The 19,364-nt window shown below is 41.2% G+C and overlaps 1 protein-coding gene across 1 annotated transcript in view; it reads right to left on the reverse strand.

Annotated features, from left to right (window-relative positions):
- Positions 1 to 19,364, reverse strand: part of TMEFF1 (transmembrane protein with EGF like and two follistatin like domains 1) — a 120,119-nt gene that overhangs the window by 42,233 nt on the left and 58,522 nt on the right. The window contains exons 3-4 of the mRNA XM_087721939.1: positions 17,871 to 18,000; positions 6,905 to 6,931 (exon numbers count right to left, since the gene is read on the reverse strand). Of these exons, the coding sequence (XP_087578065.1) occupies positions 6,905 to 6,931; positions 17,871 to 18,000 (157 nt within the window). The remainder of the gene's footprint in view (positions 1 to 6,904; positions 6,932 to 17,870; positions 18,001 to 19,364) is intronic.

The following is a 19,364-nucleotide window of genomic DNA, read 5'->3' on the forward strand; positions in this document are numbered from 1 at the left end:
TAGCCAAGATCAGGTAACTGGAAGAGAACGCAGTTGATTTGACCAACTTTGAAAACTGGACTGAAAATAACAACGCAGGTTGAGCATTATATTTAGGGAGGAAAAAAATGTAGGGCACCTATACAAGATGGGGAAAATGTGGTTTGAAAAGAAAACATCTGAGAAGGACTGGCAAGAAGCTGATCTACAGGATGGGACAACTTCTAGAAGAGCTAAAACAGTTGAAAGCTGCATTGTAAGCACTGCATTAAAGATACATGAAAGCGGTGTATTCCTCTCTCTCTTCAACACTGGAATAGTCAGTCATAGCTTACAACCCTGAGTACTGCCTTTCCAAAACGTTATTAATATGTTAGAGGAGTCCAGAGAATCGCCAGAAAGAAGACACAGGAACTTGAAGAAATGTCCTATGGGGGTTGGCTGAAGAAACTTTTGATGTTCGGTTTGAAGAAAAGAAAGTTTAGAGGAGGCATGACAGCTATTTTCGTAAAAAGAAACTACAGACAAGAGGGCAAAGAATTGTTTTTTATGCCCACAAGACACCAAGATGAGGAATAAGAGATATAGGCTGCAGCGATCTAGATTTCATTTAAATATTTAAATACATATAAAGAAAAACTCTCTAAATGTCTGGACAGTAGCAGAACAATTGAACCATGAAGGTTACGGGTTCTCCATCTCTGATTGAGACTAGACAGACATTTCTCATGGATAATCTGATTTGTTTTCCTTGTAGAGTTGCATTAGATCATTCTTATGGTCCTTTCCGACGCTACCACTGTAACTGAATGAAAAAATCTGATGCGTCAGTATTTATTTATTTATTTATTTATACTTGAGAGACTGCCTTCTGCCAATTACCTCCCACAGACCCGTTAGATCGCACAGGGTCGGCCTCCTCCAGGTTCCGTCTACCAGCCAATGCCATCTGGCTACCACCCGGGGGAGGGCCTTCTCTGTTGCAGCTCCGGCCCTTTGGAATGAACTCCCCGTGGAGATTCGGACCCTCACCTCTCTCCAGGCCTTCCGGAAAGCCGTCAAAACCTGGCTGTGCCGGCAGGCCTGGGGTTGATGAGTTCCCCTCCCCTCTCGACTTGTATGGCCGTATGATTCTTGTGTATTTTAATTATATGTATTGTGTTTGTATCCCCTTTCCCCTTTTGAGTTGTTCGCCGCCCTGAGTCCCTCCCGGAGAAGAGCGGCATACAAATAAACGAAATCTTAATCTGAATCTTATTATTATTAACAAATATTATACTGTGCTTGTGTGCGTGTGTGTGTATTCATTCATTCAAATATTCATTCTAGTATTCCTTCTAGCATGAGATATAAAAAAAAACAGTAGTTCCCCCTGGGTGGGGACTAGTAAGTGAATTATGTTAAATAGCAATGGCAAAATCTGAACCGAAGCTTTTCGGTTTTAATCCAGACTTTCAAGACTTATGCTATATAGATTCCTAATAGATTGCGCAACATTTCACTTGGGAGGATCATAATGTCCTATTTCTAGTTAGATAATCACTTCAAAATATACCTTTTCAAAGGCCTAAAACGTCTAAAACATATTTCTATGTTTCGCTACATGACATACTGTATATACTCATAGAAATATGTAAATCTAATCCACTAATAATCATGAGGAATAGTTCTGCAAAGTGCGACAGACGGAAGTCAATTGTGTAGGACCTGATGTTTATCAATTTATTAATCAGCAAAAGCAATCTGACACAGCTTCTCTACAAGGACTAGATTTTAGAAATGGGGAAATCAAAAAGTTATCAATAGTCTAAAAAGCTGCTTTTTCAAGAGGAAACTAGACTCTCTAGTTTTTCTTTGAAGACGTTTTGCTTCTCACCAGTGGTGGGATTCAAATAATTTAACAATCAGTTCTCTGCCCTAGTGACTATCTGGGTAGGTGGGGCTCGGTGTTCATGTGACTGGGTGGGCGTGGCCAACTCAACGTCACTCAGGTCGATGGGCGCTTCGCCTTAGCTGTTACAATGTAATAAGGGTTAACCGGAGAGGCAGTTTCTGTAAGCAGGGCAATAAAGATTAGGCTAGAAACAACACCAGAATGTTTCCTTCCTGGATTTCCTTTACAGGATTAGCCCTGTAAAGCGGGAAAAAAGCAAAAGGAGATTTCTTCCAACAACCGGTTCTCTGAACTACTTAGAAAGTTACCAACTGGTTCTCCCGAATAGGTGCAAACTGGCTGAATCCTACCACTGCTTCTCACTCACCCAAGAAGCTTCCTCAGAAGAATGGGAGGGAATGTAAGAGTAGGAAAGAGGGGAGGAATGGGAAGAAGAGGGGAAGGATAAAGGGGAGGAAGGGGAAGGAGAGAAGGAAAAGGAGAGGAGGAAGGAAGGAAGGAGAGAAGAAAGGGGGGTAGGAAGGAGGGAAGGAGGGTTGGAAGCAAGGAGGGAAGGAAGGAGGAAAGGAAGGAGAGAAGGAGAGAAGAAAGGAGGGAAGGAAGGAGGGAAGGAAGAAGAGAAGGAGAGAAGAAAGGGAAGGAAGGAGGGAATGTAGGAGAGAAGGAAGGGGGAAGGAAGGAGGAAAGGAAGGGGGAAAGGAAGGAGAGAAGGAGAAAAGAAAGAAGGGAAGGAAGGAAGGAGGGAAGGAAGGAGGGAAGGAGAGAAGGATGGAAGGGGAAGGAGGGAGGGAAGGAAGGGGAGTAGGAGAGAAGAAACAAGGGAAGGAAAGAGGGAGGGAGGGAAGAAGTAGGACTGTTGTAAGATAAGATGGATCTATGGGATGTTAAAAAAGCAATCTTCAAGTATATTGTTAACAGTAGGGAAAAATTGTTATAAATACATATTATTAATAACAGTTATGAGATCATATAATTGTGAATGTATATATGAAATTGATAAAATAAAATAAATTAAAAAAAAAAGAAGCTTCCTCAGAAAAGCCAAAAGAAAAATCAGAAAGTCGAACTTGCCTCTTGAAAAAGCAGCCTTGGGACAACAATGACCTGGACGATTGAGAATCTCCATTGACAAATTATCCAACCGAAGAGAATACATGAAGCTCAGGGTTGAAATGTGGAGCTTTTGGCGCTCTGTGAATTTGATTGCGTGCTTGCAAATGTTTCATGATCCAACTAGGTAATATCAGCACTAGTGAGTGTGGGATTTACTCCCTGTTTATATACAGTAGCTTGCCCTACCAGTATTGATGGAGTTGTCAGATAGTAGTTGATGGGGGATATGGGACAGTTGTAATTCAGGTGTTGATCCTTGCTTATCTGAATATAGGCTGCTAAAGAGATATATTCTGGTCTTTTGTTTCCTTCTTAACTTTTTAATTGTCTGTTTAGAATGTTGTTTAAATGTTGTTTATATGTCCATGTGTCTACTGACAGCTGATTTGTCCAAATGTTAAGTTTTGGGGAATTCCTTAATGTTTTTGGACTTAACTTGGTCTAGGGTGCTCACAATTTCCCAGTTGAAACTATAGCATTAGCAATAGCAGTTAGACTTATATACCGCTTCATAGGGCTTTCAGCCCTCTCTAAGCGGTTTACAGAGTCAGCATATCGCCCCCACAGTCTGGGTCCTCATTTCACCCACCTCGGAAGGATGGAAGGCTGAGTCGACCTTGAGCCGGTGAGATTTGAACCGCCGAACTGCAGATAGCAGTCAGCTGAAGTGGCCTGCAGTACAGCACTCTAACCACTGTGCCACCTTAAGTCTATGCATAGGTTATGAGTTGAAGGAGTTTTCATCATATCTTCTGACTGCTAGTGAGTGTTCAGGGATGCATTCTGCTGCTCTTCTGCTGTCTGTCCTACATCACGACTGATTGCAGTCTTTATAATATAATGTTTAGATGACTCCCTCAGGGGTGGGTTTCATTTTTTTTTACTACCGGTTCTGTGGGGGTGGCTAGGTGGGGGTGGCATGTAACTGAGTGGGCGTGGCCAATTTGACATCACTCATGCACATGCACACTCAGTCACATGCCCCCACCTAGCCACGCCCACAGAACCGCAAACATTTCTGTTTTGCCAGCTGGGAGGCTGGGAAAGAAATCTCGCTTTCCCTGATGCTGCAAAAAGGCAGGGATGGTGGCCCAGGGATCACTTCCCTTACCCCTCCCTGCCATTCGCCCCCTCGCTGCTTTCCTGGCAAACTAAGTAGGCGGGGCCCACTTGATCCTGAACAGTGGTGGGTTTCAAAAAAATTTGGAACCTCTTCTGTAGGTGTGGCCTGCTTTCCGGGTCCACTGGTGGAACCTCTTCTAACCGGTTCAGTAGATTTGACGAACCGGTTCTACCAAATAGGTGCGAACTGGTAGGAACCCTCCTCTGGACAAAGGTGTCATCTACATGTTGGATCCATACATATATGGTTATGTGTGAGAGTGCTATATTTCCTAGCCACTGCCTTATGGCCTGCTATTAGTCCTGAGAGTGTTGATATTTGTCCTAAATCTAAATCCAAACTAAATCCAAAAACACAAGGGAATTCTTGGAAGCTGATGGCAACAAATCAGCCATCAATAAAGATAAACCACATTTATAAACTATTTTAAAAAAGCCAAGAAAGAAACAAGAACACATCCTCTCTATCAGCCTACACCCAGATAAGCGGGGATCAACACCAGACAATCAAGCAGAAAGTAATACCCTAATCGAAGAACTATCAAGGAGAAAACTACACCCTCACCAAAACTGGCAGGGCAACCAGGGTATATAAATAGGGAGCAAAACTAAACTCACTAGCACTGATGATGTCACCTAGTTGGGTAATGAAACATCTGCAAGCAAATATCCATACTCAGACAGCACACAACAGCTCCACAACAAAATTATTTTAATAATAATTAACATGACTATCTGTATTGCAAGCACAACATTTCACCAGTTCAAAAGCTTAGACTGATCAATTGCCATCTGTCCTCAATTAAATCTGGGATGGTTCTTAAGTATCTAATTTAAAGTTTATTTAGGTAAATAGGCACTCATTCTGGTTAGCATTACATAAAAAGAATAAAGAATTAAACTGCTGGCAATGAGCCATCACTCTACTTAAGAAACACAGAATAATAGGAGGAGTGCTGGGTCTCATCCTAGCTATTTGTTCCAATAACTCTTGGTGGCCTATATATCATATAGGTTTCTTAGCTTCTGCTGAGAGATAGAAAAAAAGACAAGATGAGTGGAAAATACCATCTGAAGGAAGCCATGCTGTCATTCTTTTACAAAGCTGTGAGTCTGTGGGAGGCTGGTTCATATGTAATGTGCCGATAGTCTAAAATGAACCTGGCTTTATTTGTCATTTAGTATTACCAGATCAGTTTAGCAGCCTCCCTCTCTGTACCTACGATTCTAATTTTGTCTCGTCTTGCTGTTTCACATAGCGGAAAACACAAAAGAGGTATAAAGAGAATTAGCACAAGGCATCATTACGCAGACAATGCTTCCCATCACCACCGGTTTCAAAGGACTGCTAGCGAGAACAAGATTTGGGGTTGTTTTCTCTCCTCCTTCTACAAGGCTGGGGAAATAATTTAGACTACTTTTATAGATCAGAATAAAGGCAGCAGATTGTAAGCTTGTATGGACATAATTCTTCCCCAGGAATTTTTCTTCCTTTTATTTTTATTTTTTTGCTAAAAGGAAATTAAGCTCTGCTGAAGTCCTCAACCCACTTACCCAGGAATTGCAGAAAGTCTTAAGCTTCATTCAGATATACTCAAAACATCTACATTTTTCCCTAACCAACAATTTACTGTTATAAATAATGTAGCCAGAATACTTCTCTGTACCCTGTACAGCCAAATTATCAAAAACTAGAATAATCTATGAATTTTTAGGCTAACCACCTTGGCACAAAAAGGGTCTTCTGTCCATGAAACTTGTTTTAGTCCTTTGTAGATTTTCATATGTGCTAGACCCACTCACATACCAGGGGTGGGTTTCTCACCCCGTTCCAACTGGTTCGGTTGGAACGGGGCTGGCGGCGTCCTCGTGCACGGGCGTGGCGCACGCATGCGTACTAGCATCTGTGCGATGCTCCAGCTGCTCCTGGAGGATTGCGCAGGCGCTGTATGCGTCCTGCGCATGCGTAGAAGCGCAGAACTCGTCAAAACCGGGTAAGGAGCGCGGGCGGGCGGGTGGGCTATTTGCCGTTCCTGGAAGTTACTTACTTCCGGGTTCGCCGACCAACCGGTTCGTAGGGACCGCCGCGAACCGGTTGAAACCCACCCCTGTCGCATACTCACTTCTGCTGCCAGCAGTTTAGACATTAATACTGTGTGTTGCATTATTATGAGGGGACAGCACATTTACACTATTATACTAGCTGTATACTCACTACTCACTAGAGCTGAGGTGGCGCAGTGGTTAAATGCAGCACTACAGGCTACTTCAGCTGACTACAGTTCTGCAGTTCGGCTGTTCAAATCTCACCGGCTCAAGGTTGACTCAGCCTTCCGTCCTTCCGAGGTGGGTGAAATGAGGACCCAGACTGTTGGGGGCGATATGCTGACTCTGTAAACCGCTTAGAGAGGGCTGAAAGCCCTATGAAGTGGTATATAAGTCTAACTGCTATTGCTACTTTACATTGTAGCCAAGTGTCATTTCTTCAGTGTTGTCACATGAAAAGTTATATCATTTCTGTGATATGCTGTATATTCTCTACTATTAAAGTCCATCTCTGACAAATATGCAAAGGGCCCAAGTAAAATATGTTTAACCAGAATGCTCTAAGCATGCACTTAATCTTATTTAAAAACCTTATTTAAAAGTGCTCTCTTTTAACCATTCTTTCCAAGGAAAGTTTTTTTTTAGAAAAATGAGATTCTAGAAAATTTGTGCCAAGGAAAATAAACTCGTATTGACATTTCAAGCTAGATTTCAGCATTCATACAAATGAACAAAATAATCAATACTTACCTCCTTCTCCTGATCCAGAGCCATTATCTGGAGGCAGAGATAGAGATAGAGATAGAGATAGAGATAGAGATAGAGATAGAGATAGAGATAGAGAGAGAGAGAGAGAGAGAGAGAGAGAGAGAGAGAGAGAGAGAGAGAGAGAGATTATTATTCAGGATGGCACATTTTCCTTTTATTGTACATTTAGAGATATACTCTAGAGAAAACAGAATTGCATAGTTATAGACAAAGAACTCTTCTTTTTTTTTCAAACTCAGAAGTCACCTTCAATTATATCTATCATTACACTTTTGCATTTACAATGTACATTCATTTCTCTCTCTACGTTGTTTAAAAGGTGGGAGGGGGATGGTGGGAAAACTGATAATGAAACACATCTTGGCATGATTTACCAAAAGAAGAGTGATAAGTTGTTGTAGGAGGAAAACATGTACATGTGAACGATGGAAAGTGCAGACTGTAATTAAGCATTCTTAAGGCTCACAGTTCTTATTCCCTTTCAGCTCTTTTACAATAATATAATTGTCTAATTAAAAACACTAAATTATAGACACGATCTGTGTAATTGAATGTGTTATATACTATTTGGTCATAGCATTATTATTGTTTTAATTGTTTTTGTCTGATTTATAGAGATTTTTAAATACTGTTTTTGTTCTTAGCTGCTCAGGATTAATATGCAAGAAGGGGAGCCATGTAATTTTTCTAAAATATATAAAATAAAGTAAAAACAAGCACATTCGCAAGTTAATCCATTGGAACCCCACAAATGTTTACCTCTGCACCCTTCCAAAAAGCAGGCACTCAACAATTAACCTTCAACAACTTCCTACCATTTCATAGCCTGCCAAGGCCACAATTCAGAGGTTTATTCAACAGATGTAGTATCAAATTACAGAAGAATTGCAGACTCAACTGGACATATGATGCCGGTTAAAACAGTTCTGACTTAGTCCAGATGAACCAGAACCAATCCTTCCCTTCCAGCAACTGAAACCTTTGGCAGAGCTTCCACTTAACCATTCGTTCCCATTTGATTAGATTTTAGCCCCTTAACAAAAATGAGCATTCGGATGTGTATGTGAGAAATTCCAGAGGAAGATTGATTTTCATGGTGGAAAGTGTCAAAAAACTGTTTTTAACTTCGCTTCAACACCCAAGGGAGAAATGGAACAGCATAATAGAGACGGAACAACTTTGAAATCTGTTCTCTCTTGATCAAACCAGTAAAATACTGTGGTACCAAACCATAGATATAATGGGGACAAGACTAATAGATACTATAGTGTTCTGACCCTCCTCGTTCCACACCAAAGCAGAGATAAATTACAGCATTTAATTAACAGACAAACAGGTTCTTGGCAGCAACCCAGCACAGACAACGCTTGGGCAACAATAAACACAGATAAGGCTTGGCAGCAATCCAGCCTGCCAAGCTCATACAAAGTTCTCCGACATTCTATTCTGTGTTGACTTCTGCAAAGAGGAGCGTGTGCACAAGTAGCCTTTTTATAGTCTGGAGAGGAGCCTAATGACCACCAGCTGAGTGCAATTACCTCCTGTAATTGCGTAATTGTTCCTGACGCCTAGTAGCTCTTCGATGCCGTGCATCCAGGAACAACTCACTACTGGCTTCCGGCTCACTCTCCCTTGTCTCCTCCCCACTGGTCCAAGGCTCAGGGGCCTCCTGGTGGCCAACCAGCCTCTCTGCGCCCTGTTCGGAGTCGGAACCCTGTCCAGGGTCCTCCACCTCCTCCAGAGCCGACTCATAGGGCCCCTCGCTGTCGGAGTCTGGTGGCAGCTCCAACGGCTCCTGCTGGGCCACAACATTACAGTATGTATCCAATGGAATAAATGGAATGTCAGATAAAGAACTGCTCTGTTTGTGTGTCACAGTTCAATACCCCAATATATGAGATACATATATCCTCCAAGACACCTCTGTCGGTAGTGAACAATTTTTTCCTCCCATAACAAAAAGGAGGACGGAAAGATACATCAATTAGCCAACAAAATGACTGCAATTCATTTCCTAAAACTTTTATAAAGTGACTTAATGGAAGTTGCCCAGATAACGGTTCTCATTTTATTTTTTCCTTCCTTTGCGTTTATACCTTGATCCTTCCTCTAGAATTTTTCTGCCACTGTAAATAATACCTTCAAGAAATAATCTACCCTGCATTTAGTGTTATGAAAATGAGCCTGCAACTTGCAAAAAACACAAGAGAAAAGGATAACAGTGATCTATTAATGAAATAAGAAACACAAAAAAATCTCTACATCTGAAGGAAAGGTAGTTTATATCAAAGAACTTAATTAAGCTGCACATAATGACAATAAATCACCCAACAGTAATGGCCAAGGTATTTTTCTTGTCAAAATCACTGTACAATTTGTTTCTGGAATATCATGATTTAACCTTAAGCCAGTGTTTCTCAACCTTGGCCACTTGAAGGTGTCTGGACTTCAACTCCCAGAATTCCCCAGCCAGCGAATGCTGGCTGGGGAATTCTGGGAGTTGAAGTCCAGACACCTTCAAGTGGCCAAGGTTGAGAAACACTGCCTTAAGCTATTCAATGAAGGTTTGTTGGTGCAACTACTCAAGGCATTGAAGTAATGGAAATGGCATAGACTTTTCTCATCTCCTTTTCTGTTCTTCAAACAATTACTAAAAATGGAAGCATACAAGTGAAGTGGAGGCGATACAAGACCTTTTAACAAGCACTGCAGATTGTGGAACGTAGATAAATCCTCCAGAGCAAATGTACCATGGAAAATGCTCCCTTTACACATTAAACTTGATTACCTTCATATGAGTCAATCCCAGTTTTCTTTTGGAAATCGACGAAAACAATTAAAAAAAACCTCTTAGTTTGTGATTTACATCACCTTGAAAATTGTGAGTAAAGATGATGGATGAAATCTTCAGGTTCTCCCCCTCCACCCACTGCTTTACCAGCATTACTTTCTTATGTCTAGAAATAAATGAGGCCCTTGATCGAATAATAAATTTGGTAGTTTTTCAAGAATCAAAAGACCCATAGATTTTATTGGGGGGGAAGGGTTGGTATTACAGACTAAAAAGGCTACTGCTCTGCAAAAGAAAGGAGAACTGTTTTAATTGCCCTCAAAAGACTTTAAAAACTCATGTTTTGGTCACAATGAAGATGCAGTATTAGTCATGCCCCTGGGAATTCTGGGAATCTAATCCTAGTCCATCAGCCTCAGAGACAGCAAGCCTCTAAATGCCACTTCCCAGAAAACCACAGCAGAGAAGAGTTATTGATCTGATGTTCTTGTAGGATTCATCAGACCTATTTGTTTAATCACTGTGGGAGACAGGATGGGAGACGAAGTAGGTTTAAAGCCATGTGCAAACAAAACGAAAGCGGAGAAGTCCAGTTATATGGCCAATTTCAGCTTAAGTTATAAACAGACTGCTGATATCTTGTTGAACCGCTATCAAGCTTTATATTTTATATCAAGCAAAGAGCATTTACCTATCCTGAAAAAATTTCTAAATAGGTGGAGGTCCAGCCCCCTCCTGATTGGGTGCCTGTTGTGTTCCTTTTTAACTTTGTTGTGTCCCATTGTTTTTAATAATTCCTTTTAATTTTTTTTTTCATTTTGGATTTTGGATTTGGAAGTTTATTTATATGCCGCCCTTTTCCCTGGGGGGACTCAGGGCGGCTCACAATCCAAAAGGAAAGGGGGGAAAACAGACTTTTTACATATAAATACATAATTAAAACACAACATTCATACCATTCGGGCGGGTTACAATCTTAGCCCCAGGCCTGACGGGATAGCCAGATTCTGAGGGCTGTGCGGAAGGTCTGGAGGTTGGTGAGGGTACAAATCTCCACGGGGAGATCGTTCCATAGGGTCGGAGCTACCACCGAGAAGGCTCTTCATTTCTGTAAGCTGCCCGGAGTCCTCCAGGATTGGGCGGCATAGAAATCCAATCAATGAAATGAAATGACCTCAATTGCCTAATAAAGTTCAGCTCCCTTCTGTACCACATTCACTGAATAGGTTTATTTTTTTTCCCTAAATCATTCTGTCATCCTTAAAACATAATCATTTTTTTCCCTAAGTCGTGTTCTTTGGATGAAGATGCTTTTCATTCCCACCCCCTAAAATTCTGCAACACCATTGAAACACTACGGTTCTTCTGCCAAAAATTCTTTATAGGTAAGAGCAGTTCCAGACATTTGCTTTCATAGCTAAATTAAGTACCCATAATTAAACATGATTTGCACCTGTATTTTTAAATGACATTAAATTTGGCCAATTAACCTATGAAATAAGGATCAATTCAATGTGTTTTTTTTAAATTAGGAGAAAGGAGAAAATCTGCACAGCCCATTCAGTTTTTTCCATATGTAAAAAACTTCCGTAAGTAGACCTCTTTACTTCCGATATAAAATTTGAATTGCAAATTACAAGCAATAAACAAGAGTCCCGTGGTTCACTCTATAGTGGAAACTGGACATTAAAAAAAATTGAAATGTTCATGCTGGCATGACAATCTAGGTAGAAGCATCACTGCAAGGGATGGCTGGGAAATAGCCAGCGACAGCTTTTTTTCCTGAGGTTAAAAGCAGCATGGATTCGGGATTTCATCAGATGAGGAAAAGATGAAAATTATTCGCCCTGCAGCGGTTAATAATTTAAACAAATAAACAAGCTGTCAGGACTAGTGCGGCATTGAAGAACACATCGCCTGTGGCACTCAGGCTGGTGCAGGGGTGCATGGAATCCAATGTCCACCCTTTTGTTTTCAAAGCAGTACACCAAAAGCAGGATTTCACGAAAGACATTTGACTCAACTACTCATTTTCTCTGAATTAAAAGAACATCCAGTTCTATGTGCCCCACCTGCCACCTGAAATTACCCATCCCAGGTACAGGTTTACAACCCCAGTGAGATTTAGGTCCAATCTTCTAGCAGCATCATTTCCATCTGCTACATGTCCTCTTTATAGCCCTTCTCTCTCCAATCTACTGCATGCCTGCTGGCAATTAGCCTCCACTCTCAATGTCAACAGCAAAGTTTCTACCTAATTGCCCAGAGCAGGACTGTTGAAGAGAGGCCCTTAAACTATTGCTTGGCAGGAGACAGAGGGAGGCTTTTTCCTACAAACCCTGGGAAAGTGTTTCCAAAGTTCATTCTGATTGCTCGTGGCAGAGTCATTTGTTCCTCCTTGGCAGAAAGCACAAGACAGCTCCAGTTCAAATATAAAGACAGTGTGGGATGTTCAGAAACATTTCCAATGCTGTACAGTTTTAGATCCGCGATAGCTTTTGCAAAAGAGCATCTATAGCATAGCAGATATTTTCAAAGCGTTTTCTCAGAATCCGTTTTCCAAAATGGATGTAACGTATTTTGCGCTTTAAAATATAAGATGTGACGAGAGGTTCTCATACATAGCTAGATTTTGTAGCTTGTCTGACTAACAGCTGTTTTACACTGGTGGCGATAGATCTATCAGTTCAGCACAGTGGTGGGTTTCCAAAATTGTTGGAACCTACTCTGTGGGTGTGGCCTCCTTTGTGGGAGTGGCTTGCCACCCATGTGACCGGATGGGAGTGACTTGCCGCCCATGTGACTGGATATGAAATTATGAATTAGTACTTAGGTAGGTCCAAGTAGCTATTCAGAAACTCTGGCATTGAAGCATGCAAGTCTTAAAGCTGTCAAGTTACAACATCCTTGTAGAAAAAAAACTAGGGGTCTTCAAACCTGACAGCTTTAAGACTTGTGGACTTCAACTCCCAGAATTCCTCCTCCAGTCACGTTGGCTCAGGAACTCTGGCATTGAAGCATGGAAGTCTTAAAACTGTCAAGTTACAAGATCCTTGCACCCCTAACCCTTTAGCAGTGGTGGGTTTCAAAAAATTTTGGAACCTCTTCTGTCGGTGTGGCCTGCTTTCCGGGTCCACTGGTGGAACCTCTTCTAACCGGTCCGGTAGATTTGACGAACCGGTTCTACAGAATAGGTGCGAACTGGTAGGAACCCACCTCTGGTTCAGCAGCTAACACCGGTATTACACCCACGTCAGAAGCCTGTTACTTAGATCAGCAGAAGAGACCCTTTTAAAGATTCCCTCATTGTCAGAAGCTTGTGGGGTTTCTCCTGTGTGTTCTCAAGATTACAGAATGCTCTTACCAGGAAGGTTCGTTTTACCCCAATTTCCCAATGTTTGGGGAAATGGTCCAAACCTTTTTTTTTCTTTTTTTTTTTCAATGTATTAGTTGACTGGATTGGTTGTAATTGTACTTTTTAATTTTCCCTTCAGTTTAATGGTATTGTTTTATTCTCACTTTTTAATCACGTCTCGCTGCAAGCAACCTTGGTGTGGTATAGCTATCAAGGAAGAATATAAATGTAATGTATAAAGTGTGGTGGGAAAATAGCTGCACCATTCTCAACGCTTAAGAAGATGGAGGGAACTCATGCTTGGGGACTGCACGGTGATTGAATGATCCACGTTTTCCTTTCATAGTGTATGTGCTCCATGTAAGGAATGTCGCGTAAACACACAGCATGCACATAGGGAAAAGGCATAGGCAATGGCATGTTATGTCATGTCATGTGTGCACGTGTGTGTGTGTGTGTGTACGTGTATACCAGTGGTGGGTTTCAAAAATTGTTGGAACCTACTCTGTGGGTGTGGCCTTTGTGGGAGTGGCTTGCCACTCATGTGACCGGATGGGAGTGGCTTGCCGCCCATGTGACCGGATATGAAATTATGAATTAGTACTTAGGTCGATCCAAGTAGCTATTCAGAAACTCTGGCATTGAAGCATGCAAGTCTTAAAGCTGTCAAGTTACAAGATCCTTGCCAGTAGTGGGTTTCAAAAAATTTTGGAACCTCTTCTGTAGGTGTGGCCTGCCTTCCGGGTCCACTGGTGGAGCCTCTTCTAACTGGTTCCATAGATTTGACGAACTGGTTCTACCGAATAGGTGCGAACTGGTAGGAACCCACCTCTGCTACGACCTCATGCAAGGTTGCGTAATGGTTTCCATCTTCTCCAAAGAATGCTAGCCCAAGTTACAATAACAGGGAAGGAAAGAAGAGAGACTGCCTAATGTTTTGAAGAAATATCATCTATAAAATATCCTTTCAGTCTCCCAGCCAGTGCAGCCCATTACATGGCACCAGGCTGAACAAAATCTGGATGAAACTTCTACACAGTCAATAAAGAGCTACAATGAACTGTGAGCATGATTTTACTCTCCCTTTAGGCAATTATGTTATCTGAATTTAATCCATTATATTTTATCATCCAAATTGTAAATGAACCAAAGCAAGCAGCTTAACAAACAGCACTCAACTCTGCTAGAGAAAGAAAATAAAAGGAAAATCAGACTTGTATTCAAATACATTAATGATACCCATGGGAGGATATCAGAGACTATGCGCCTACTTGGTTCATCCCATTAGTATATGGATGCCAGCCAGTTAGTGTATTTCTGATTCAGGAATTAAAATAGTATTTAAACTAGTTTTGGGAGTAGAAAGGCTGTTAAACACCCATTTCCACTTTGCTTCAATTATAACTCACCAGATTTCAGTCTTCTTTCTGCCCCAACTAAATAGTTTTATTTGAGTTTGAGTTTGGGTTTATTGGTCTTGTATGCCGCCCACTCCCGAAGGACTCCGGGCGGCTTACAATAAACAGGGGAAGGGGATAAATAAACAAAACAACACTTTAAAATACGCAACATTCACAGTTACTGTGGGGCTGGATATTTCACAAGCCCCCCGGCCTGCTGGAGCAGCCAGGACTTGGTGGCTTTGCGGAAGGCCGGGAGGGTAGTAAGGGTCCGGATCTCCACAGGGAGGTCGTTCCAGAGGGCTGGAGCTGCAACAGAGAAGGCTCTCCCCCGGGGAGTCGCCAGCCGACATTGGCTGGCAGATGGAATCCGGAGGAGGCCTAACCTGTGAGATCTAATCGGTCTATGGGAGGTAATCGGCAGGAGGCGGTCTCTCAGGTACCCAGGTCCGATGCCATGTAGGGCTTTATAGGTGACAACCAGCACCTTGAAGCGGGTCCGGAGACTAATGGTTAGCCAGTGCAGCTCGCGGAGGATAGGTGTGACGTGGGTGTACCTGGGTGTACCCACAATCGCTTGCGCGGCTGCGTTCTGGACTAACTGAAGTCTTAGAACACTCTTCAAGGGCAGCCCCATGTAGAGCGCATTACAGTAATTTATCTTCCCTAATCCACTGGGAGAAGGGACAGCAATATTTTTTATTATATTCTCTAATATAAGAGACTCCTTATAATATTTATTTTATTAAGCTCAATTAAAGTGCATTTTTATCATGATAAGTACATTTGAAAGCCTATTGATTTGTTCTCATCTCAAAAAGGTGCTCAAATTAATAATAGATTAACTGTAATCTAATTCACAAGAGGATGAAAGCGGTGTGAAAAATAGATGGGGAAATATTTTATTTTGTAATCAAAGATTGATTGTGGTGATAGTTCAACAAATCATACAAATAAAGCCAAGTTTAAACTTCAATCAGCACTTCTCTCTTTAGGCCAACAAAGTTACAAACATATAGTAAAAAGAATACTCTAAAATCAACTTGCAACCATGCATAAATTAAATACTGAATATAGCTAACACTAAAGCCTGTAATAAGTAGAAGAATGTGGGTTAGACAGCATCACCACCAGATGGATTTGTAACTGGCTGACCAACTGCACTCAACGTGTAGTCCTCAATGGAACTGCATCTTCATGGAGGGAAGTATGCAGTGGAGTACCCCAAGGCTCTGTTTTAGGCCCAGGACTCTTCAACATCTTCAGCAATGATTTGGATGAGGGAATAAATGGGGAACTCATCAAATTTGTAGATGACACCAAGCTGGCAGGAATAGCCAACACTCCAGAAGACAGGCTTAAGATACAGAAGGATCTTGACAAACTTGAACACTGGGCACTATCTAATAAAATGAAATTCAATGGTGAAAAGAGTAAGATTCTACATTTAGGCAACAAAAACGAAATGCACAGGAACAGTATAGGTGGTACCTTGCTCAACAGTAGTAACTGTGAAAGGGATCTTGGAGTCCTAGTGGATAACCATTTAAATATGAGCCAGCAGTGTGCAGCAGCTGCCAAAAAAGCCAACACACTTCTAGGCTGCATAAACAGAGGGATAGAATCAAGATCACGTGAAGTGTTAGTACCACTTTATAATGCCTTGGTAAGGCCACACTTGGAATACTGCATTCAGTTTTGGTCACCACGATGTAGAAAGGATGTGGAGACTCTAGAAAGAGTGCAGAGAAGAGCAACAAAGATGATTAGGGGAATGGAGACTAAAACATATGAAAAACGCTTGCAGGAACTGGGTATGTCTAGTTTAATAGAAAGAAGGACTAGGGGAGACATGATAGCAGTGTTCCAATATCTCAGGGGTTGCCACAAAGAAGAGGGAGTCAAACTATTTTCCAAGGCACTTGAGGATAGAACAAGAAGCAATGGGTGGAAACTAATCAAGGAGAGAAGCAACTTAGAACTGAGGAGAAATTTCCTGACAGTTAGAACAATTAATCAGTGGAACAGCTTGCCTCCAGAAGTTGTGAATGCCCCAACACTGGAAGTCTTTAAGAAGATGTTGGATAGCCATTTGTCTGAAAGAGTATAGGGTTTCCTGCCTAGGCAGGGGGTTGGACTAGAAGACCGCCAAGGTCCCTTCCAACTCTGCTATTGTATTGTGTTGTGTTGTGTTGTATTGTATTGATTGTATTGTATTGTATTATTGTATTGTAATAACTTAAAAGGATTTAACTCTGCTAAATATCTACACAAATAATACATATTTTAATGAAATGTCATCATTTGTGCAATAATAATGGATGAGTAAATTTAAATGCAATAATATGATTAAAATAATTGAAAATGACTTTGACTAATATTCTATACATACAAATTCCTCTAGATTAGTCTCCAGTCAGGTCAATAAATGGAAGACATATCTCTCTTTCCCTCTCTCCCCCTTCCCTCCTTCTCTCCCTCCCTCCTCCTCCTCTCTTTCTCTGTTTAATATACGTATTTTGCATGACTATAAATACTGTACTGTAAGTATTGCTTACCCTATCGTCAAAACCCACTACTTTCATATACACTGAATATTTAATATCCTTAACATTTATACTCTCCTGCAAAAATCATAAATTGTACATTATTACAAACACACAGATATAAAAAGTACCACTGTAATAAATAAAATATTGAGACAGCAAACAAGACCCAAAAATGAATATAATGAGCTGTACTTTGCATTAAATTTAATGCATGTCTATTAATATTCTAAGCACCTCTTCTGCATAAAACGTATATGTTTTGTTCAGTTTTCCCTTATCTTATAACTTAAGAGTATGATTGTTTTAGCAATTTTAACAATGTATCAAATGTTAAATAGCTATAAGTTAATAAAGGGAGCGTTGCCACTTTTCTGTTTCAAAGAAAGCAATCAAATCCCTTGAAATTTCAAAACATTTCAAATAAAAATTTGTATCTATTAAAGCAGTGGTTCCCAAACTTGGCAATTTTAAGACTTGTGGACTTCAACTCCCAGAATTCTCCAGCTAGCTCTTCTGGCTGGAGAACTCTGGGAGTCGAAGTCCACAAGTCTTAAAGTTGCCAAGTTTGGGAACCACTGTATTAAAGAGTACATATTTTGGATATCTAAATTGCAAAATCTTTAAGCCTCTAAAATTTTAACTGCTGAGCCCTCAAAAACTAAGAAGAAAAACTCACTGCATATTTTCTTCCAAACCCATTTCGGCCACACTGAAGCAGATTTCATTGTGTCAACCACTGGAACAATATAGCTAAATCTAAAACTGTCAGTTACTGGCATAACCAAATGAAGGAGAGAGGCATAAGGCAGGCAACTAATGAAATGTACATTATGACATCATGACACAAACTCACCTGAGTAACATGAGCCTCTAGCAACCACTGTTATATCTTTTTGATGCTTGCAAGCAGCTCTTCTGAGAAAGCATTCGTTTTGATAGGTGTCTCCATTTGAACCACAAACAGGAATATAATTTGTATGACACTGGAAAGAGAGAGAGAGAGAAATAGAGAAAAAGGGAAGGAGGGAGGGAGGGAGGGAAGGAAGGAAGTTTATGTAAATCCATCCATAGATTTTAACCTAAAATAATTCTGCAGCAGAAGTTCACAAGACTTAAAATGTCTACTTGGAAAAGGGGTGGGTTTCAACTGGTTCGCGGCGGTCTCCGCGGACCGGTTGGTCGGTGAACCCGGAAGTAAGTAACTTCCGGGAACGCCGAAGGGCCCACCCGCCCGCCCTCCTTACCGGTCTTTGAAGGCTTCTGAGCTTCCACGCAGGCGCATGGCACATACAGCGCCTGCACGATTCTCCGCGAGCAGCTGGAGCATCGCGCAGGCGCTAAGACGCATGCATGAACTGCGCGTGTGCACGAGGACACCGCCGGCCCCGTTCCAACCGTACCGGTTGGAACAGGATGAGCAACCCACCACTGACTTGAAAAGAAGACAACACTGAATTGAAGGCACTCCAAAAGAAGGGTGGGTAAAGGAGAGATGTAATTAGAATGAATTACTAATAAAAATCATTAGCCTATAAAATAATATAGTTTTACAAAATTATTTGATTGGCATGTATCAAGCATTCTTCCTTCCTCGTCTATTCAAATCATTTACATGTAAGTTTACAAAAAATACACGCATTCATTCTCTTCCATCTTACCAACAGAAACAGCCAAAAATAATAAAATTGATCCACTTTTTTTAAGGGAGAGATATTTGCAGAATAGATATGTAAGAAAGAAAGTAAATTGAGGCCAAAGTAAGTGATAACTGAATAGCGTGGCACGACAAAACCGCGGTCCACTAAAGCGCGCCCGATTAAAGCGCGTACCTGACGTCATCAGTAGCGCGACAAATAAAATTAAAAATAAATTAAATTAAAATTAAATTAAAGCAAGCCGATTCACATAAAGGTATGGGTTAGGGTTAGGTTAAGGGTTAGGGTTAGGTTTAGGGTTACGTTAAGCGTTAGGGTTAGGTTTAGGGTTAGGTTAAGGGTTAGCATTAGGTTAAGGGTTAGGTTTAGGGTTAGGTTTAGGGTTAGGTTAAGGGTTAGGCTTAGGGTTAGGTTTAGGTTTGGGGGGGTTAGGTTTATATTTACGCGTTAATTTTAAATTTACCGCTCACAGCGTGCTGCTTTCGTCGCGCTGTGATGACGTCACGTACGCGCTTTTGTCGAGCGCGCTTTAGTCTACCGCGGTTTTGTGGTGGAACCACTGAATAGCACAGAAGAAAGAAGCTCTGCCACGCTTTACCAAGAATTAAATTCACCAGGCAAGCAGCTTCTCTCAAACAAGGCTTAACTTTAAAAGGCACTCATGCTTTTCAGTGGGAAATCTTCAGCCTATT

Source organism: Thamnophis sirtalis, unplaced genomic scaffold, assembly GCF_051295495.1.
Source record: "Thamnophis sirtalis isolate CommonGarterSnake01/CBP01778 unplaced genomic scaffold, rThaSir2_p1.2 scaffold_8, whole genome shotgun sequence".
NCBI classification, from domain to species: Eukaryota; Metazoa; Chordata; class Lepidosauria; order Squamata; family Natricidae; genus Thamnophis; species Thamnophis sirtalis.